Here is a 23024-nt window from a genome sequence, read left to right on the forward strand (position 1 = left end):
GAAGGGGTCAGACCCAAGAGACGGTGCTGAGGTAAAAACAGTAAGATCTTGAAACTGCCTGGAGGTGTGTAAGGTGTAAGGTGCAGGACAGCAAGGAGGTAAGGATGGTGCCCAGGCTGCAAACCTGAAAAACTGGAAAGATGGCACTGCCTTCAAAAGAAACAGGCAAGTTCTGAAGAGGGCCACCTTCTGCTCTAGAGACACAGAGTCTGAGATGCCTTTGGGGCATCAATAGGCAGATGGTGCGGTGGCACTGACGCTCAGGCAAGACTGGGGCTTGGGAAGCAGAACTGGGAGTCATCAGTGGAAAAAAGGACAATTAAAGCCACAGGAGCTGATAAGGTCACCAAAAGAGAACAGAGAGCACAGACAAGGAGAGCTAAGCAGCTAAAGCCCACCTCTGGTGAGTGCTAGCACCATCACTGTTTTACAGACTGAGAGAGAGAGAGGTTCAGTCACTTGTCCAACATCACAGAACACCAAACCATCTCCATGCCTTAATTTAACTACAGAAGGAACATTTTTCAGATGTCAGGGAGGTTTAGCTGAACCTGGGAATGACACTTCAAATGCCAGGAAAACGTTCAATAGAATGGAATGAGAGTTCCTGCCCCTTTCTGTGAGGAAAAGACCAAAACTGAAAAAAGCTTGACACACAGTACCTGTTCTTGGTAATGAAATTCATTATCCTCAATTTTCTGAATCTCTTCAAAAATTCTGTAAAAAAAAAAAATGACAGAGGGCATCACATGATTACATTTTCAGAATATTATTGAAGTTCTCATTGGAATATGAAAAAAATCCCACCTAAGAAGAATTCCAAGGTCTTTGCTGCCGTAAGGAACAAGAAGGACACCCCCACACACACATACACAAAACACATTTCCCCTTCACCTGATCCTCTTACTCTTCCTCGCTTGACAATTTCTGTCTGCGGAACTAGCATTTTCTGTCTCCCATACTGAAACTTTAGGATGCTCGGATTCTTCCCACTCCTAGCCAATCCTTACCAAGGCCCATAAACTCTACCGACATAGGTGGAAGAGGAAGCAAACAAGAGTTTATTAGGTGCCTACTATGTGCCAGGCACTTTCTAAATATTATCTCATTTGGTTCTCACAACAGCCCTGTGAGATAGCTGTTATTATTATCAGCCCTGTTTAACTGGTGAAGAAACCGAGGCAAACAGGGGTGAAGTGACTTGCCTAGGGTCACTCAGCTAACAAGTGTTTGTGGGTGGATTTACACTCACGTCTTCCTGAGGGCGGGCCAGCGCTCCAGGTGCCTACTGTATCAATGCCTTCTTCCACCTGCCTGGACTACTCACACAACCTACCAGCTCTTTCCACCTCGCTTTTTCTCCAATTACTCTAGACTCCTCTTCCTCCTTACCAGTCCTGGTCATGCCAAGCTGTTACACAAAACCCTTTACAGGCCCTCCCTTGGCTACCAAGTCAAAAACCAACCTGTCAAAACCGCAGTCGTCTCTGCCCCCAAAACACTGGGCAGCCTTCTGAGCCCTGAACCAAGCACGGCCTCCTTCTCACCTCCAAGGCTGTTCTTCAGGCTGCAAGTTTTCAACCTTCAGAATCGATTCAATTGTGATTCCTGTTGCTCCCTTCCTCACCAACACCCAACCAGCTGCCAAGCCTTCTCCAATCCCAGTACTGCTCCTACCCACCAACCATGCCTTTGCTGCTATCCCCTGATTCAGGCCCCCATTACCCCTGGCCCAGCCAACTGGGAAAGTCTCCATGAACTAGCCTCCCAGGCCCATCCTTGCAAACATATTGAATGGGAATTCTAATATTTATTTATTTCTACCTCCCCTGCACTAGAAACAAACACAACATTATGATCATGTCACTCAAAAGTCTGCAGGAGCTCTTCAGTGCTCACCAAATAAATGCAGACTCACTAGTTTGGAATTCCACAAGCTGCCTTCCAACTCTCTCTGCCATACATTTTCCAACCAAAGCAGGCTGGTACCTCTTCCCCAGCCCCCACTGATGCCTTTAAGCATCATCTCCCCATGTCTGCAACAGTCTCTCCCCTAAACTTCTACTGAAATCCTTCTTCCCTTCAATGTCCAGATCAGGAATCGTCCCATCGTCAAATTTTTCTCTATCCTCCTATACATACATCATGCAGTACATACATCTTCCTATCATGCATACATACATAATTTACATATCTGTCTTATTACCCCACCAGCCTAAACTCCTTGAAGATGTCTGGTCCTGCTTTATCTTTGGAACACGATGCATGGCCTGAGGCACTTTACAAAAGTTCATAAATTGTACAGAATTCTTGGTCATGAAGCACCTATAGGTAGTGCAGTCAGCAGTGTGCTGGATGAAAGTCAGGGAGACTCAAGTTCCAATCTTATCTCAGGCACTCACTAGCTCTGGGACCCTCTCAGACTCAGTCCCCTCTCACCTATAAAAGAAGGATAACAACAACACCTGCCTCCAAGGATACTGTGAGGATCAACATGAGAACACCTGTTCACATTACTTCACCAAACTCAGAGCACTACTGAATAAATGCTAGTTTTTGTTTTTGTTTTTTGCTTTTTGGTGAGGCAACTGGGGCTAAGTGACTTGCCCAGGGTCACACAGCTAGTAAGTATCAAGTGTCTGAGGCCGGATTTGAACTCAGGTCCTTCTGACTCCAAGGCCAGAGCTCTATCCATTGCACCACCTAGCTTCCCCTAAATGCTAACTGTTAAGCCACGTGCCAGACACATCCTCTCACCTCTCCTTATTCCCCCGCTCACTTCCTACTCCCTGTCAACACAGCCAGAGCTCCTCCATCTTTCAAAAACCCATACCCAGACCCTATCACCCTTCTTTTCTGATCTCTTCTGCTTCTCACAAAAAGCTACCAAAAGCTGCCAACGCTCACTGCCTCTACTGTCTCACCACCCACTCCTTCTTCAGGCCCTTGTGATCTGACTTCTCACTCACATGAAAACTGCTCTCTCCTGGGTCCCCAGTGATTTCTTTACTGCCAAATCGAATGCTCTTTTCCCATCCTCATCTATCTTAAGAATATAAATACGGATGGTATCATGGTGAGAGTCCTGGTCTTTGGAACCAGGAAGACTTGAATGTGATGCTATCCTAGACCCTCAGGAGTTCTTTGACCCTGGATAAGTCCCTTGCCTGCTTGCTTTCAGCCTTCATTTCTTCACTTGCAAAATGGGGATAATCAATCAAAGTACTGATCTTTTGTGAAGATCAGGCTTTGGGAGCATGGGAGATGATAAACCTTCAAGCCCTATCTAAACATCCGCTATTGCTGCAATGACGACGAGGATCATTAACCTCTCCAGAGCAGAGGACACTGTTGACCACCTTCTTCCCTCCTCGCCGGGTTTTCAGGATCCTGCTCTGTTCTCCTCCTCGTCCTTCCTGCCAGACCTCTCTTTTGGGGGCTCCCCTTTACAGATTCCTAGGCCCACTGGGCATGGGGGTTCCCATCCTGAACTCGATCCTTTCTCAATGAGCTCAACAGCTCCCTAGATTCTCAGCATACGACTCCCAAATCTATGTATCTCCAACCCTCATCACTTTCCCAAGTTCCCGGCCTGCATCACCAACTGCCATCTCAGTCTCAGCATGTCCAGAAGAGAATCCATCATCCTTCCCCTCTACATCTTCCCAATTTCCTTTAAGGACTCCACTCCCATCCTCACAGCTCACAGTGGACTCTATATTCTTCTCCAATGTGTCTAATCAGCTTCCGAGCCCCACAGATCCTACTTCCTCAACCTGTCTCACAGCCATCGCCTTCCCGCTCTAGTTCAGCCATTCTTCAGTTCTCATCTGAACTCCTGCCATCACTCCCTTTGGCCTCCCCCAGCTGCCACAACTAGACTCCTAAAGTACAAAGCCGACCACGTCCCTCTCCTGCTCAAGACACATCACCAGGCACTTGCTTTCATTTCTCAGATAAAACAAAACGCCCTTGGGCTAGTCCTTAAAGTCCTTCACAAGCTGGTTGTAGGCTAAGCGTACATTCTTCCCTTCCAAACAAACTGGGACTACGGGCTATTCTCAGTCCCTGAAACTCTACCTCGATGTCTCTACAGGGGCTGTCCTCGGTTTCCTCTGAATGGTCCCATCCCTCAGAACACCTCACTCTCCCCACCAAAGCTCAGCTCAAGTTCCCCTTCCTGCCAGATTGCTCTCCTGGTTAGATGACACTCCCCTGTAAGTGCCTCAAATGGCTTCCCTCCACAGCACTTAAGAAAGACATGAGCAAGAACTGCAGCAGATAAGGAGTAATCTAAGTTCAATTCCTTGCCAAAGCTTCCCTGAGCTCTGTGCCAGGCCTGTACTCTGCCCTGGGGATACAGACACAAAAGAAAATCAGGCCTTGCCCACCAGGTGAACTCAGGATGTTCCAGATCAGATCTAGAGGCAAAGGCGGAACATTCAGGTAGCAGGCAGAGACATGAAGGAACCAGGCTGCTCAACCAGATTTGAATCCAATTACAGAGAGGAAAAGGGATGGTACAAGCTACAGACTGGCTGAGAGGGCGGAACAAGAACAATGAAAGACCTTCACATTGACAGGAAGGTACATCCACCTTTCAAGACCAGGAATAAGTGGTGGCCTTGAAAAAGAAAAAGAGCAGCTCCAGAGCGAGCCAGGCCTCTGGCCCAGCCACGAGAGCTTTCCACGCCCAAGGGTCTCTTGTACCCGCTGCTCAGCACCTCTCAGGAGGCAGTTCCTGTAGCCCTCTGAGAAGTAACCATTACCTTTTATCAGGTCCTAGTTGCTGCAGCATTTTTAAATACTGGAACACAGTATGAGCAACCTGAAAATAAAACACTCGATGAGTCTTTCTGAATATTATGATAATTAAACAACAGAAAACATTTTGATGACAAAAACCTTTTACCTCATTGAAATGTTCATAACCTTCATCAGTCAATGTAATGGAAATACTGAACACTGAATATGTAGAATTTTGCTCAAAACCCGTCTCGCCGTTCCCACCAAATAATGCGAGAGCCCAGCACCTACAGACAAAAGAAATGATCCCATTTATATGCCAGAAATAGTAACTTGTGACATTTCATATTGGCTAACTGAAAAGACACCAGGTCTAATTAGGAAACCTCAGCCATTAATAAAAGAATGAGCGCTACAGTGGAGAGAAGGCTAGCCGCGGGCTCCAGAAGATCTGGCATTAGAATGTCAGCGTGACCCAGGACAAGTCACTCTGCCCTTCTCCATGCCCCAGGCAACTTCCGAAAAGGATAAATCTCATGGCAATTGTCATCTGCTTTGTTAAAGTGACCTTCATCAATGAATTTGCAGGCCAGGGCTAAATAAACACATAATAAAATAAAGGGAAACTAATATATGAATTTGAAAACAAAAAAAAAACCCACAACACAAGAAATCTTTCTGAAATCAGCAATCACCACAAGGCTCTCCTGACACAAGAGTCTTATGGTGAATTCTGAACCCAACAAAACGTAAATGTGAAGCAATCCCGTGTCTACTTATGCTTCTGAGAGGTAAGACATTGACCCTTTTCCACACAACCAAAGCCATTGTGAGCACACAGTGCTGAGCGGGCCTGCGATGGCACCAGGCCTCCAAACAAGTGACAGACAGCTCTTTCTTTCCAGCTGAGATAGCTCCAGGTATCCTCACACCTCCCCAGGGAAGTGGGGAGAGCAACACTTCTGTGACCTGGAGGGTGGCTAACTCTGGCTTAGCCAATTCTCAAGGCTAATTGTGTAAGCGTGCAGCTTGTGTCTTTTCTCATGAAAATTCTAAAACACACTAAGCATTTCCCTGTCTAGACACTGGTGTACCAGGCAGAAACATGACTGATGACTCAAGTTCCTTACTTTGAGCACTTGTGGCCATGGGTTATAAACAGAACAAGATGACCAAAAGTCTTTCCTGAATGTCAAGGCCAGCAAGGGAACGCTGAGCTAGGCCCTGGCTAGGCTGTGTGGAATGAACCTGGATACCCTCCCCAACAGCCCCGAGGGGCATCTGGTGTCAGTCTGTAGTCTTTCTATCTGCTTCACTGCCTCCCTGAGAGCAGACACTGTAGGATCTCCCAGGCAGCTGCAAAGCTCTATTACTGAAGCCAAGGCTGCCTTTGCAGCAGTTCTACGAGAAGGTGCTTCTGCCATCCTTGGGGATGAGCTGCTCTGAGAGCTTCCGAGAAGCCAAAGCCCTTGGCCTTCATCTCCCCACTAGGGCTCATCTCACAGCCTTCTCCTGGGGCCCAATCCAAGCTTTTGCTCCTACTTGCATAAAGTCACAGCTCTGAAAATCAAGGACCAAAGTCTATCTACTAGATCATCCTGGGTAGGACAACATTACCATCTTCCCAACATTCCTAACATCCATCACACCAAGTTGTAGTTTTACAACCACAGGCATACACAGGAGTTCAAAGCAAGGTGTTTTTCTATTCTCAGTGTCTTGGTTGACACCTGAGAACAACAGAGTGGTGTAGGAGATAGAGTGCCAGGCCTGGAGTCAGGAAGATTCCTCTTCCTGAGTTCAAATCAGGCCTCAGATATGTACTACTGTGCGACCCTGGGCAAGTCGCTTCATTCTGTTTGCCTCAGTTTCCTTATCTGTAAAAGGAGCTGGAGCAGGAAATGGCAAACCACTCCACTATCTTTGCCAAGAAAATCCCAAATGGGGTCACAAAGAGTCGGACACAATTGAAAAATAACTGAACTGGACACCCAAAGACGCTGAATTTTTAAGTTGTGCTATGCTATCTCTACTTCAGGGATGACGAAAAAGGGGAAAAGATTACCCCTGCTGGCATTAACATGTCCCTTTGAGAGACATCGGCTTGACCTTGTGCCCTCTAATGGCCTCAGAGTAGAGTCCAAGATAAGCAGGGATGGTTCTTAAGAACTTCGTAGTGTTTTACTGGTGATTCTGTCGCTGTTCGGATACATGCATGACGTGTGTTTGTAGGCACCTCAGCAACTTAATACCACCTTAAATGATCATCCAAGAAACGAGAAATTAACATAAACCACTAGATCTTCGGAATCCATGGCTTCTTCCCAGTTTTCTTTAAGTAATATTAGTCCAGTACACCAAGTCATAGCTTATTAGAGCTGCAATGTGTCCCTTTAAAGGACAACCCCCATCCGCCTATCCTGAGAGACTGTGTATATTTTACACTGGTATCACTTCAATTGTTCAATTCTGATTCTACAGTATTACAGTGATTACAAAGAAAAAAAAGAAAAAGGCACACACATCATTATTCATATTTATACATTTATATGGCCAAAATTCACTTAAATAGGATTTGTCCCCCAAGGAGAGTCCACATATTAAAGTAAATGAAATTTTCATTTCATTGATGTTATATAATAAGGTTATTGCTAAACAGGCAGATGGTTGTAATTGAGAGTCAAAGGACCTGGATGGTCCAGTCTGTGCCATGTGCTAAAACCTTTGCAAAAGCTGATGCAAGGGATGAATGGCAAAAGTAGGTGGTTTGTCAAGGTGCCTCCATAGACCCATTTGAGTGTCCCAAAGAACCTGGTCCGTTCTTCATGTGTGTGGTAACCCAAAGCCCTGGATATAGTCAAGGGGCCTAAGACTGAAGGCAAGCTCCAACACTCCCCCTGTGCCCTGGGGTAAATCGCTCAACCCCTCTCAGTTCTCTAAACAAATGACTTAGACTAGAAGATCTCTGAGAGCCATTCAATCTTAAGTTCTACCGAGCCCATAAGCCCTTATTGTAATTCTTTCATCTTATCTATAGGTTAATTCTTTATTCACTAAACAATCAATTTCCTTACCAGCCAGGTATAAGTTAATTCTTAGCTAGGTCTGTCCCTTCCTGCCTCGTCCTGGAATCTATGATTTTCCACTTCAGTGTGAAATGAGATAATATTTGCAAAGTGCTCAGCACGTACCCAGCACAGAGTAAGTGCTTTATAAATGCTTATCCCCTTTCCTTCCTCCCTGGCACCCTCCCATTTCAAACACCACTCCATAGGATGTGGGAGTTAACAGAATACTTACTTCTTTCTAAGAAAGGACAGGATACTACCTTTGCCTTCATGTCCCACCAGCCAGGAGATGTAATGGAGTGGCTTCACCCTAAAAGAACAAATACCCACCAAAGCATATTATGGAGATTAACATTCTAAATCAATTCAAAAAGCACAGATTTACTGTATACATAACTTCAAAAAACTGATTCCAACATTACAACAGGTTTGGGAGTAGAACTGAAAATACACGCTTGTCAGTGGAAGACTTATTTACCCAATACCATGGCCTCAGAGTATCAACATGAACAGAAAAAGACTTACCTTCTATCTGAAATCACCAGAAGAGCATGAAAATTCACATTTCAACAACTGTCATGACTGCTTTATCCAAAAGGTAACATTTCTAGGAGTATGTCACTCTTACAAATATTTATAAAACTCTACAAATGTGTCACATGCAAGCAAGACAGAACGAAAAGAACCAGCCTGAGAAATCAGGAAATCCAGTAGGCTTGAGATTAAGCTCAGCCAGTCACTGTTGTGCCCTGCCTATACTCAAGAGGTGGTATGAGAATAAAACCAAAGGGGGGCAAAAGCCCTCTGAAAAGTGAAAGGTAAGCTGTTGTCATGTCTTCTGAGAGCAGATTTACTGCAGCTATTCTATGTAAAGCAACAACTTGCACATCATACCAACTTTTCCACAGTGACTTTCACTAACACTTTACCAAGTTTTAACTATCCCCCCAAAATTGCTTTAGAATTTTAATGCCTGCTAAAGCAGTGATTGTAGCCACATACATACTTAGAAAACCACAAATTAATATTATCTGTGTTGTACTGTATTTTTATTTATGTCATTAAATATTTCCCAATTACATTTTAATCTGGCTGGGGAGTTTTGCAGGTGGGCTGGGGGTCTGACACTTCTAGGCTAAGGCACTTTCACCTATAAAATACATAGTCTAAGTAGACTAAGTTGGCTTACACAATCCTGGAAAGAAAGGCCAGCACTAACCCAATGAGGACAACACATGATCTCTGCAGGACTTCTTATAAGCACGTTGAACTGGACCACAGCATTCACCATAACATCACAGAGGATTCCTACCTAACTCTCTTCGATTTCAGTGTTCAAGCAGCCTCTGCACTGTGCTACTCCTCTGACTCTCCCTTAAAATTAACTAGCTAATCATGAATGTTCCTATTAAGACAAGCAGCCTGAGTTATCCAGATACTGAAGTCAAATCATTCTAGATCCACAGGCCCAAAAAGAGGCTGCAGTAAATAGCGTGGGTGCCTCTCCACCCACAGATTGGGTTGGTTCCCTGGCACCCCTTCACTACAATGGGTTAAGTTACTGAGTTTCGAATACGGCCAGAACAGGTTCCATTTTTATGGCTACTGACATACCAGTACCATATTTCTATAAAAGAAAATAATACCTTAATGACACCAATGAATCATTAAAGAATCATTAAAAGGCTGAATACAGGAAGAGCTGAGGTCATAGCTATAAGGAGCCTCACATCTTTCCCACTTGGACTTGGCACTACCTGCAGAGAACATCAGAGCTCCAAAGGCAAGCAGGGACAGTCTTCCACACACACAACATAATAGGCCTCATGCTCCCAAAACAGAGATTACCCAGAAGCGATGAGCACATTGTTCAACCTTACCTGTAATGCTGCTGCTGGGGAGGAAGAGCCCACGTGATGGTCAAAGCATGCACCTTCCTGATAGGAACCACTAAATGGGAAGAGAGTTTTTAGATAGATATGTTATTTCAAAGGCCTCGACTCTTTTAAAAAGAAGTGTGGGTACATTATAAAAACAAACAAGTTTTGAAAGACTTACAAAATCTGATCAATGAAATGAATGAACCAGAAGACTAACTCAGTATACAGAGTAAAACAGAGTAGGATACGTAATTTTTGGACTTGGCCAATGTGGAACCCTGTTTGCCTGGGTTAAGCATACTGTTACTAGGCTGGATTGTTGTGTTGCTTTTTCGGTTGGGGGGGGGGAGTAAATTCTTGTTAATAGAAAATAATAAAATATAATATTTAGAGTATTGGGTTTATAGTGAGTAGTATTTTATTGTTAAATTCATATATCACCCATAAAATGTTAGCTATAATTCAATTTAATCACATTACTGGAGCAATAGTCCACTTGCCCTTTTAGCAAAGTACAATTTACTTTCATGGATCAGAAAAGTGGTGGTGTACAGGGAATGAAGTAACACAGAATTAGGCAACTGAAGAGGTGGAAGAAAATAGGGATTAGTGGAAAAGGTGTTCATAGTAGAAACAACCAGTGACAGGGGAATGGCTAAGCTATTAGTATACAGGAACACTAGAACTGCGATAAATGAAGAGTACATTTATAATCTTCCACTAAAGTCATCCTCCAGTGTTTCCTTGTTACTCAGAGGCAGGTATAGGTTTTTAAAGGTTAGGCCCCAGTGGTACACAGGCTCAGTTGGGACCTGCAGGAAGGTAGGAGGGAGGGGAATAGAAGCTAGGGGACACCAGCTAAGGTCACTAGTCATCTGGCTAAGGATTGAAAGGACCAACAATGGAGGCTGACCACCAGGGGAGGAATTTTGTTGCCCAGAACCACTTAGGAAAACCATCTAAGTGACAGGAGGATGCTGGTGGGTGCTGGTAGAGGGAAGATCTCCACTAATAATATCTCCAACTTTTTTGCAGGATGAACTACGTTGACCATATTAAGATACTACGTGAGAAGAATAAAATACAGGAAAGCATTCACACACATATGCCAATGTGAAAACAAATAGGATGAGAAGATTTTTTTCTTCCACACCCCATAAATTCCAAAAAAGTCACAACATAAAAATTAAGAAGAGAATTTCATTGCTCTCAGCCATTATTGGAACAACATTTCAGTAGAGATGAGAAAGGAGCGAGGTATGTGCCTTATTGAACATGACCTGGGTTAGGAGCGACAGCTTCTAACCATATTTTATGCTTAAAGTTTGTTTTCCAAACTGTTAGCTCTGAGGGCTAATGAAATGGATTAGATTACAATAATAAAGTAAAACAGCATTCTGTAACAGAAAGTTGCTTTCTTTTACTTAAGCAGTTCAATCTGTCTATAAAGGGATTTAATTTAAGGGATTAAATGAATTTAAATATTATTTAAGTGCAGAGATCTGATATCCCCCCAAAAAATTTTTTTTAATGGAACTGACACAAATCTATGAGATATTCTCCAATAGGTAAATAACCAAAGGATATGAACTGATTTCATGAAAAGAAATGCAAACAATGTTACATGAAAAGTGTTAAAATCACTAATAATCTAAGAAATACAAATGTCAAAAACTCTGAGGTATTATCTCACTCCAAACCAATTGACAACAGTAAAAAACAGAAAAAATTCTCATCCTGGTGGGCTGTAGGAGAGCAAAAAGCCTTGGTGCCATTGGCACTTTGGAAAACAATTTGTATTTGTGTAAAAGTGACAAAATTCTTTAAATGAATAAACCAAGAACAAAATTGTTCATACCCTTTGACATAGCAATCCCACAAATGGGTTTATATTGCAAGGAGATTACTGGCAGCAAAGGGAAACCTATCAGTACAAAAGTATTCATGGCAGTACTATTTGGAATAGCACATATTATACTGAGAGCTCCCTAAGAGCAGGAATTGGAGGCTAGGACAACGTTTTAAGCTATCTTTGTATTCTCCAGTGCTTAGCATACTGCCTGCCACATGGCAGGCCCTGAATAAATGCCTGACTTGCTTACTGACTTGAAAAGGTCAGAAGCAGTCTGCCCAGTAGTGGAGAAGGAGGTAGTAGTGGTGCTGTGGATAGAGTGCTGAACCTGGAGTCAGAAAGACCTGAGTTCAAATCCAGCCTCAGAAATTCACTAGTTGTATGATCCTGAGAAAGTCACTTAACTGTCTGCCTCAGTTTCCTCATCCATAAAATGGGGATAATAACAGCACCTATCTCCCATTGTGGTGAGGATCAACTGAGGTAATATTTGTAAAGCTCTTTGCAAACTTTAAAGTGCCATATAAATATTGTTGTTATTATTAGAACTAAACAAATTGTTTTATATGCAAATGTAGTGAAATGAATATGAAGAATTCAGAGAAACATGGAAAAAAAACTTATCTGAACACAGTGGAAAAATAGGGGGAAAAAAGAACAATGAGCAGAACATGACAATCTAAATTAAAACTCTCTGAAGAAAGATTCAGATAGAAAGGCAAGAGATCATGATGACACTACAACAGCACCCCCTTTCTGGGCTTTGTCTGAGATGTGTCGAAATAAACTTTACCACATTAACAAGAATGGAAAGAAATTACAGTAATAATTTTCCTGTTCATTAGCATTTTTTCCCTGTACAGATCTTGTAACAATGCAGACCATGGCAGCGTATGTGTCCATGAATGGGTGGCAGGCTACGTCAGCTTCCACGTAAAGGTGTGGGGCCAATGACAGACGGCCAAACAGACCCCGGAGAAGGAACAGAAAGGGGAAAGAGAGGCCAGGCAAAGGCCTTATACAGGGCCTGGTTCAAGCCAGTGGAAAACATGAGGGGAAATAAGAAGGTATATGCTAACAGGAAAACAGTTAAGCATCTAAGCAAGCTAATTACGAAACTATTTCTTTTCCTTCCATGTTTATCCTTAATAAAGTTTGTTTTAACACATCAGACAAAGACTAAAGTCACAAATCTCACTAAAAATAACTAAAGAGAGGACAGGCAGAGAGAAGAGGAGTGAACTTCTTCAGTGCCCACTAAGGTGGGGGCAGCTGCAGCAGCAGGACACCAAAGCTGATCATCCAGATGGTGAGGGGCAGGCTGGCTCGTTAGTGGTGGGTCCTAAGGCCATGCAATTCTCATTTCCATCATTTCCATAAAATAACTTATAAAAAAGTTTGAAAGAAGATGCTAAAGGAATTTCACAAACCTCTGTACAGTTTGTTAAATGCTGGCGTGTCAAATGGATCCGTTAAATGGCCAAAATTTGGTTTAGGCAACCCACTGAAAAGAAAACAAATCTCTTTGAGTTTAGTGGCAAAGTCTTTCTAAACCAAAGGTTCTTAACTTATTTTATGTCTCGGACCCCTTGGGCAGTCAGTTTGGTGAAGCTGATGGAATCCTTCTCAGAATCACATTTTTAAATACATTGAGTAAAATACATAGGATCACATAGAAAAAATAATTCTATTAAAATACACTTATCAAAATGTTTAATGTTTTTTTTTAATTTACACTCCTCAGGTTAAGAAGCCCTGTTCTATATGATTATCTCCAAGCAGGTCTACCTGGTCCCTAGCTACCTTGTCTACTACAAAACAAAGGTGAAAAGAATTTGTCATGAGCTCTCACATACCCTGAATTACAATAACTCCCGGGTAAGTCTCCTCATTGTCCCAACCTCAGGCCCAATACCTCCCATCATTTTGAAATTAAGGAGAAGGCAATGAAGCTGACAATGGATGTTTTTTCATCTAATGGCTGCTGACCACGCTGCACTCGAAGGCCAACAAAGCTTTCTTCTTAAAGGCCGCTTCTGAATTATTCCCCAACTACAAATCCTGACATCGATCCTCAAAGTGAAGTGATCTGCCCAAGTTCACAGAGCTAGTAAGTTTGGGAGTCGAGGGAAAGCTAGAGTCCGTGTCAGCACTCAGCACAATTTCCCCGTCTCCTTCCATCTACTCTCTTCCTAGACTAAGTAACCTTTAGGGAGAAAGAAGGCTATTATTGTCTTTTTTCTTACTGTGCTGACCTGAGGTAAATTACTTCCCTTCTCTGGGCTCGTATTTCCTTGTCTGTCCAAAAGGGGGTGGAAGTTTGACTAAATTATTTTTAAAGACCCTTCTGGGCCCCAAAAATGATGTGGGGGAAGACAAAAAAACTGGAGTAATTAGGAAAACCTCTAGAAGATGGCCTTTGCACTGAACTTTGAATGGAGGTAAGGTCTGTAAGATGCAAAGGTGGAGGGAAGTACAGCTCACAATTTGTGGTTCGAACTTTCTAGCAAAAGTTTCACTCAGCAAACATTTCTGAACCTATCCTCCATGCAGGGGCCTGTACAATGTAGAATGGGCAAGGACAAAGATGCCTAAGGCATAGTTCTTGTCCTCTAGCCAATTATTCTGATGCATATTCTGACAAGGGAGATAACCTCAGTTTCCTCATCTACAAAATGGGAATAACAGCAGCACCTAGTTCAAAGAGCTGTGGTGAGGCTCAAATGAGATGTCAGTAGAGTGTTTCACAAACCTTAAAGTGCTTGAAAACAAGCACTGCTAGCACTATCATCGCCATTGTTACCATAATCATTCATGGACACAGACACCGAAGTGCATATACAGGCCTGGCCTTGATCTCCAGAGGCCGGAAGGGAACAAGTGGACAGAAGATGCTTGAGTGACTAAGAAACCACCACCTGCGGGTGCCTCGTGATGGCTACGTAGAAGCAGAGGGTCCCGAAGCCCCTCTGATCAGTGTACAGCCCTAGCAGAGCCGACCTGGTGCTGGCTGGGCCCCACATGGGCAATGGCAGGTCCTGGATCAGGCCCAAAGGGACCCCGAGCAGCTACAGAGTGCAACACCATGCTACCCTTTCTTTTTACATCAACAAATTATACCAATGGAAGTCTGCCGTGTGTGTTTGGTCTCATCCTCAGGCCCAAACGGCCTACTTCACACACACACACACACACACACACACACACACACACACACACACACACACTCTGCGTCTTCAATAACCACTACTTCAGAATCAGAAGCTTTAGTGGCTAGCCCACATTGAACTCACTGGACCTCACCTCGGTACTTTTCCCACATGTGATTTCCCAGCCCCTCGTGAGGTTTCAAACGCGGTGAAGGTCAGTTGAGCACAGATTTTGCTGTTTCTCAAACAAAGCTCCTCCGTCGGCCCCTCACAGCACAGTGAGAGGCGCTCCTGCGGTTCTTGCAGGGGGTGCTCAGCAGACCCCACCAACCTCCAACGGCTCTGAGTGAGAGCCTAGTGACAGGCTGCCCGGCAGCCCACGGTGGCAGGACCCAGCACCCCAGGACAAGACTATTTCCAAAGCACAACTAGAGATGCCTTTCCCTGAAATGCAGAAGGGTCCAGAACTCCACTGACGGAGCGCCCAAGACAAATGGACGAAATCAGAAATCTCCTGAGATGCCCCAGTGCTGTAACGGCATCGCTGACCACCTGCGCAAATCTGAATGAGGCTCAACTGATGATGAGTCACGCGCTCCAAATCAAGCTGGCGGGCGACCTTCTGGGTTCTTTTCTTTTCCTAATGTTAAGATTTTCAAGGGCCGCTAGGTGGCTCAGTGGATAGAGCACCGGCCCTGAAGTCAGGAGGACCTGAATTCAAATCCGGCCTCAGACCAAACACTTGACACTTACTAGCTGTGTGACCCTGGGAAAGTCACTTACCCCTATTGCCTAACCAAAAAAAAAAAAGATTTTTCAGCACAAGGAAAAAGTCTGCTGTTTACCACCAGGCATAAGAAGAGGAAAAAGGATTTCTTTTATTTACCAAAATCTTCCTTCATAATTCTGCTAATTTGGGGGTACTTTTAAAAATTCGAACCCATACCCCCCTAAAACATTCTCAGAATTCCTTTTTTAAAAAGATGGGGCTCCAAATGGAAGGAGAGAGAAAAATCGTCATCATCTCCACAAAGTCTCTGGCCTCTGCTCCCTCTTTTTTACGCCCAGTGACTCCTTACCACCCATACCCCAACAGGGAAGGCTATCTCCCATCTACTCCTATTACCCCAGATCTACCCACTGGTGGTCTTCCCTCTAGTTCCCCTTCTTTAACTCATCACGGACAAACTGCCAGTTCATCTGCCTTCACCAAATATCTGAACATATCCCTCTTCTACTCAAAGCTTTTCAAGGGGAAGAAAAGGGGGTAGAGAACAAGTATTTATTAAATGCCTACTATATGCCAGGCGCTCTTAACTTTACAAACATTATCTCATTTGATCCTCATAACCATCTTCAGAAATAGGTGGTGCTATTATCCTCATTTTACAGTTGAGGAAACTGAGGCAGACATTTTAAGTGACTTGCCCAGGGTCCCACAGCTAGTGTCTAAGGCCACATTTAAACTCAGGTCTTCCAGACTCTAAGCCCAGCGCTCTATCCACTATGGTGTCCTCTAGAGGCCTTTACGATGACTCTCTATTGCCTGGCCCTATAGGAAGCTTTTCTTTATGCCTCTTACTTAATTCTAATGCCTTCTCTCTGTTGATTATTTCAAATTTATCCTGTCTATAGCTTGTCCGTACGTATGTGTTTGCAAACTGTCTCCACCATTATACCATGAGCTCCTCGAGAGCAAGGGCTGTCTTGCACGGCTCCTGGCACACAACAGGCGCATAATGTTTATCGAATGACTGACAATTGCAATTCCTGAGCCTCACGTTAACAGTCTTCCGATGTGCTGCCAACCTACCTTTCCAGCTTTGTCTTAACTGTCCTCCCTCCCAACACTGGAGGCACTGGCCTACCTGGTCCTCCACTCCACCTTGGCCTTGGCCCGTGTCATCCTTGCAATGTCTACCCTCTCCACCTCCTCCAAGACTCAGAGCTCTTTAAACACCAGTGCCTTGAGGAAGCTGACCTCCTCCATTAAATCTAACATTCCCCTTCCCTGCCCGGTTGTCCCACAACGTTGCTGTCTGTGTGTTATCTGAAGCCCCTCTATTTCACCTTGCACTACCCCTTAGATTGTGTGGTCAATTTGGGCAGGAACCTCTCTTATGTCTCTGGCCCAGGGCTTTGCACAAGACATACAGTTAATCAAGACCTTTCTAACTGACAGTGACATGGGCAGTTACTACCACCCATCCTGGGCACCAAGGGGCCTTGTCCTCCCACCCTAGCACGCAAGGGGCCTTCCTCAATGCTCTCAAAATTGTATGGCCATCAGGCAAGCAGGCAATCTGTTCCTCAGTTATCCCTAAACAGAAATGAACACTTCAAAAACAAGACGAGATCTTTTCATGAGCATTCAGTAATGACTTCCAGTTTGTAAATACCTTTCTCTAACTCTGACTCCTGGAAAAGGTGCTAGCCTAAGAGTAAGACCTTGGGCAATTCATCTTACTTCTGGGTCCTGGTAATAAACAAGGGAGTAGGGGCCTAGGACTAGATGACCTTTCAGTTCTAAATATGAAAAGAAACCTCTTACTTGTTTGGGATGTTGGAGAAGATTTCAGTCACCCACTTTTCCAAGGTATCAAGTGTTTCTGGAAAATAGAAAAGAGACTTGAAATGCAATGTATTTATTCAAGGCAACAGACTGCTTGTGACCATTTAATGGAAAGAACTCTGGATTTAGAGGCAGAGACCTTGGGCTTAAATCTCAGCTTTGCTAACAAGTGACCAATTCACAACCTCTCTATGCCCGAGCTTCCTCTCTTCTCCATAAAATGAGTGGCTACAGACTGGAATGAGGTGGTGACAGAGGGATAGCATCAGGGTGCCAACCTAGCTTCACCTCTCAAGGTCCCAGTGGACTCACATCTGAGATGGATATGAGGCTTGAAAAATGAGCCTTCCAACCCTGGAAGGGATGGCCCAGCCAAATAAACTAGAAAACCTTGCTCCAAAAAGTCTGGCTTGGTTAAAGGAAGACTAAGGGAAAATAAACTCTGACAGAAAAAAATGCCTTATTTTTTTTCCAGGAGAATTTCAGAGAGAAGAAATGGCCGAATCCTAAGAGACAGCTAACTTTATACCAGATAAGCTATGTGGCCAAGAGGTTTGGAACCGTAGCATGGCAATCGCAGGAGAAAGGGAGGAGAAGAGAAAACAGTGGTTCGGAAGGGAAGATGTTCTTCCCAATGGCCAGGAGCCCAGGAAAGATTTAGACTAGGCCAGGCACTTGCCATAAAAGGCCACAACCTCTCCAGATTCTCAGTTTCCTCATCTGTAAGATAAGGGAGTTAAGACTAGATGATCTCTATTTAAGATTCACACTAGCTCTAAAATCCCACAATTCTGGATCTTCGTCTACTGAAGCCACTCCCAAATGGAAAGGTGTCCTTGCCTGACCCCATCTAACCCTATTCTTTCTTTTCCTCCTAAATGGCTTGGCACAGAAAGGCTCCATTTGCTCCACATTAATGCGTTCTATTCAAAACACATTCATGCTGCCTGTGGTTTACCTTGTACGTGTCTTGTTAGCAAGTTCCAAGAGAGGTTAGCTACCCGCCCCCAACCCGCCTTGGAGACAAGAGACGGGCAGGCAGCCATGGCAGCAGCCACCCTTCACTAGTACTCGGCCAAAACTGAAAAACCATCTTGGTAACTGAACACGGGAATATGAAGCCAGAAAAGATGAGGCTGAGAGAGCCAGCACCAGAGCCAAATAGCAGTGTGTAATGGAGCCTGGATTGGGCAAGGCCGGGGCACAACAAAGCCCATCGGGTTGAGAGACCAAAACCATGTCATCTGAGGCTGATATGTGGTGGATATCCGGGGAGGCCGTGAAATGGAGACCCAGATCATGAGGAAGTCTGCTGACTTGAGGGCAAACTGGATTCAAACCGTGCATATTCTGCCAGTTCTTTCTACCCAACAAAGGCCACACGGGCTTGGTAAAGGGCTTGAGCTCAGGTTAATGCAAGTGTCCTACAGGGGGCACTGGAGGGCAGCTCAGCAAATAACATTTTCCCTATTTCACCAAATCCAGTGTAGCAGGAGAGACAAAAAAAGTCTGCATCTAATGCAGGGAGACAGACTGATCCTGCGGACTATTTGGGGGGGGGGGCTAGGCAATGGGGTTAAGTGACTTGCCCAAGGTCACACAGCTAGTGCATGTTACGTGTCTGAGGCCGGGTTTGAATTCAGGGTCGGTGCTCTATCCACTGCACCACCTAGCTGCCCCACTGTGGACTATCTCTTACTGGCAGCCCTCGAGTGATGCTCATAAACCTGCTTCCAGAGGCAGTCACGTGGTTCCTGCCTTCCCACTGCCACCCTGCAGCTCGTCCTGAAGCCAGGCACACCATCATTACCATAAAACAGCAGAGCAGACATCCTACCTTTTGACTGCACCACTAAGGTCATATAATGGGCAGAGTAATAGTGCAGCCAGAATTCTCGAAGTCTGCCATGGGTGTCAATGTCATTCCTTTTCGGCTCATGTTTGAGGGTCTCTGCATTCCCTAGGAAAGATGAAGGAGTGAGTACAGCAAAACAGACTGCTAAGATACTAACACCAACCTCATAGGTTCCATTTTTTTTTTCCTTAGGCAATCAGGGTTAAGTGACTTGCCCAGAGTTACACAGCTAGTAAATGTCAAGTGTCTGAGGCCAGATTTGAACTCAGGCCCTCCTGACTCCAGGGCCGGTGCTCCATCCACTACACCACCGAGCTGCTCCTGACATGTTCCAATTCTTCATGAACCCAAAGAAATATCATATTCAAATAACTGTGCTGCATTTATCCTGTTTGATAAAGAAACTGGGAAACCAAACATTCAGAGCTATTTATCACTGTCAATAGCATAACCAGTTTCAGTAACCTAAGCTGCAATGTATTCTTTTACTACATGGCAAACTGACTTCCAAATGCCCTGACTCAGGGCAGCTAGGTGGCACAGTGAATAGAACACCGGCCCTGAAGTCAGGAGGACCTGAGTTCAAATCTGGCCTCAGACCAAACACTTGACACTTACTAGCTGTGTGACCCTGGGCAAGTCACTTAACCCCAATTGACGTAAAAAAAAAAACCCAACCAAATGGCCTGACTCTGATCCCAATTAAGTACTGATGGATACATCTAAAACCCAGGTACATCTATGGCTCAGTCAGAAGCCACAGGCCTGGAGGGAACAAAGGACTTCTCTTGGAACTGTCTCCATGGCACTGTATCACAAGTATAACTAGCAGGATCTCTTTGGTCCTTTAATAACTAAACCCCTTGGAAAGAGACAGAACCACTCCACCCTAGGCCACTAGACATTCTATAGGCAAGACTTCCTCCCCACAGGCCCTCTCTAAGATGGCTTTAGGTACCCCAGAGTTTCCCAAGGCTCTACCAGCACAGTTAGTTCTGATAATTCCCAAAACCAGCTGGAAAGGCTCCAAAGAGGGGAGAGCAAACCGGGGTCAGCCTGGACTCAGCAGAGTTCCCAGCAGTACATGCTTTATAAAAAAGTAATTATTAATTCCATGCTTCCTCCTACTGCCTTACTTCTCAGGTCATATCCGTCTGACAACTTATGAACACCATTGGTAGCAGATGGAGTGGAAATAAGTGAGCGTAAATTTCAATTAAATGTGCCTACGGGGGAGCTTGTGTATGGCTTATGCTTGTTTTTGCAGGGTCATCCCAAGGGCCAGTCACTCCTGACATGACGATGCTTCCTTTAAGCATCGGACCTAGAGCACCCACCGCAGGCTAAAAGGACAGCATCCAGGGCCAGCCCCTACTGTCCCACACTGCCATCCCCAGCGCAAAGGCTAGAGCACATACAGGTGACCCCAGAAACAGGCTACTCGTGGAACATAAAAGGTACTGCTGTTCACCAACAGGAAACAGAAAAGTCCCTAGAATCATCCCTCTCATATCTGAAACAAATTTTCTCTCAATGTTTAAAACAAACCACAAAGCTAATCTATCAACAATATTCTTGGGGGGGAAAAAACCACTCAATTTCTTCTCCTTGGAAATACATAACAAGCTCCAGGGCCTAGACACGCGACACTTCGTACAAAGCAGGCGTCTGATGCGCGCTTCTGTAGCTGCTCTCTAAAGCCCTTTTCTCAGAAGAGTCCAGAAAGATCACTGGAAGATGCCCAGGTTTAGTCCACTCCACAGAGCTTTACTAAGCAACAAACGCTCAGCGTGTATCTGAGGTGTTGTGGCTACAAAGTCAAAAATGGCAACGTGGTCCTTAACAGAAAGGAAGGTAACAGCACAGTCAGAAAGCAGTGCTAACCACACTGACGTAGGACGAGAGCAGGTCCTTCGATGGGAAACCCTTCATCCAACCAGCTCGGTCAGAACATACGCTGGACTCAAATAAACGAGGGCACGCTCTGGTCCCAGGCAGGCTCATTCTAACTGGCTGCCCCTCAAGTCATCAGTGTTTCCAAGCCGGGTCTAAACACTCTATTATGAAGCTAACTCATTGCCCTGCCATCAAGAGCAAACTGTGTTGACGTAAAGCCAGGGCACATAGTGGCCGGCTGTTTCAACAGCTTTCCTACTAAAGGGCTCAGTCTTCATGAAACAATCTGAACCAAAACAAGATGGATGCATTTAGAACCCAACTTACCCCAGAAGAATTTCCCCATAGGATGCCCAGGCCTGGCAAGGCTTCCAAACAGCATTTCCTTTCTGTTTGCATCTGAAGGTCTTGCAAGTTGATATTCTGTTAATTACAAAGAAGGATGAGTTAACGCAAGAATGCAGCCAGGGAGCCTTCCTGGAGCCCATGGGGACAACACTACATATAATCTCTACATGTAGTAGTATGTGCAATCTCTGTAGAGGTAGCTCTTGGCATCCGGAAAGTCACACTTACAGACAGAATCGAGCACAGAACATTCCCTGTGTCTTGGAACTTCAAGAGAATCTTCAATACAAGCACACCCCTCATTAGCTGACAGCACCCTTTAGCAATCAGGGCACCCAGAAGTGACAAGGGAGCTGGCAGAGCTGGCTGCTCTGCTCCTGGCTGTGAAATCCACCAGTCCCCAGTCCCTCTCCCTTTCCATACAGTACTGAGCCCAGTGCCAGACACAGGTTCCATGCTCAGATAGAATGATGCTTCCTTTCACAGGCACCATTAGGAAACATGGTTTATTTTTCATACCTTTTAAACACTGAGCATTTTTTAAGGCACTTTCATTAGTGACCATTCTAGAATGTACTGCATGCTTTCCTAACCCAGAATACTAAATATAATTTAATCTAAACCAAGAACATGGTACAGTGGAAAGAACACTGCCTTTGGAGTCAGACGAACCAGGTTCAGACTCCACCCCTGGACAAGTCACCTTGTCTCTCTCAGCCTCAGTCTTCCCATCTATAAAATGAAGGGGTTGAACTAGCTGTCCTTGAAAAATCTTTCCAGCTCGAAATCAATCAGCCCATTATCCCATATGCAGGAGTTACCAATCAGTGAAGATACCAACCCAATGCAGGCTGACTTACATAACCACAGCACAAAGAATCCCAGACATTTGTGAACCAAAATGCTTAGATATGTTTGAGACCTTGAAGGAATGATTTTTTCATACAGAAAAGACTGCCAATGTGAACGAATGGCAGAACAGACACAGCGAACTGAGGTGGCTGGCAGATGTGTGAGGAGTGTGTGTGTGGTTTGTGTGTTCCTACACAGCTCAGCTCAGCCGGGTGCAGGTCTTTGCTTTCTTTCACCTAGTGTTTGTTAAAGATGAAACCACACACAGCAAACATAGAATGCGTGTTACGCTCAAATTGTTCCCTAACATACAGGTTACGTTGAAACAGACTTGTTTTCAAAAAAAGCATCACAGTAGAACTGACTGCACTTGCTGACTGATTAAAAGTGAGTCAGTTCCCACATCTGAGCAATATAAATCTCCCTGATCCACAAGCACTCAATTTTCATTACACAAGTATGCCATCTAGATTTCAATGGCAAGTGAGAAAGCAGTGGTTAAACTGGGATTCTGTCCTACTCTAACAGAGAATTAAATCAACCACTTACATCATGTGGCTCACACTGTTCACCTGTGAAAACAATGACCTCACGTTCTGGGGAAATAATGAGGTACCAATAACAGCTGACCTTTCTATAGAGCTCTACGGACACCACACTACCTCACCTGATCCTCAAAACCACCCTGTGAAAGAAGAGGTCCCAGAGGGGCAGGTAGGTGGCACGGTGGGTAGAGCACCGGCCCTGGTGTCAGGAGGACCTGAGTTCAAATCCGGCCTTGGACACTTGACACTTACTAGCTGTGT

General features: G+C 44.6%; 1 protein-coding gene across 3 annotated transcripts in view; it reads right to left on the reverse strand.

The window, feature by feature from the left end:
• Positions 1-23024, reverse strand: part of NRDC (nardilysin convertase) — a 72591-nt gene that overhangs the window by 23870 nt on the left and 25697 nt on the right. For all 3 annotated transcript variants that reach the window (XM_020987745.2, XM_020987744.2, XM_020987746.2), the window contains 9 exons: positions 21346-21441; positions 19105-19227; positions 17247-17304; positions 12977-13050; positions 9695-9764; positions 8047-8124; positions 4913-5033; positions 4770-4828; positions 663-717 (listed from right to left, as the gene is read on the reverse strand). In XM_020987745.2, the coding sequence (XP_020843404.1) occupies positions 663-717; positions 4770-4828; positions 4913-5033; positions 8047-8124; positions 9695-9764; positions 12977-13050; positions 17247-17304; positions 19105-19227; positions 21346-21441 (734 nt within the window). The remainder of the gene's footprint in view (positions 1-662; positions 718-4769; positions 4829-4912; positions 5034-8046; positions 8125-9694; positions 9765-12976; positions 13051-17246; positions 17305-19104; positions 19228-21345; positions 21442-23024) is intronic.

The sequence above is a fragment of the Phascolarctos cinereus genome, unplaced genomic scaffold, assembly GCF_003287225.1.
Source record: "Phascolarctos cinereus isolate Bilbo 61053 unplaced genomic scaffold, phaCin_HiC Scaffold_5;HRSCAF=322, whole genome shotgun sequence".
NCBI lineage: Eukaryota > Metazoa > Chordata > Mammalia > Diprotodontia > Phascolarctidae > Phascolarctos > Phascolarctos cinereus.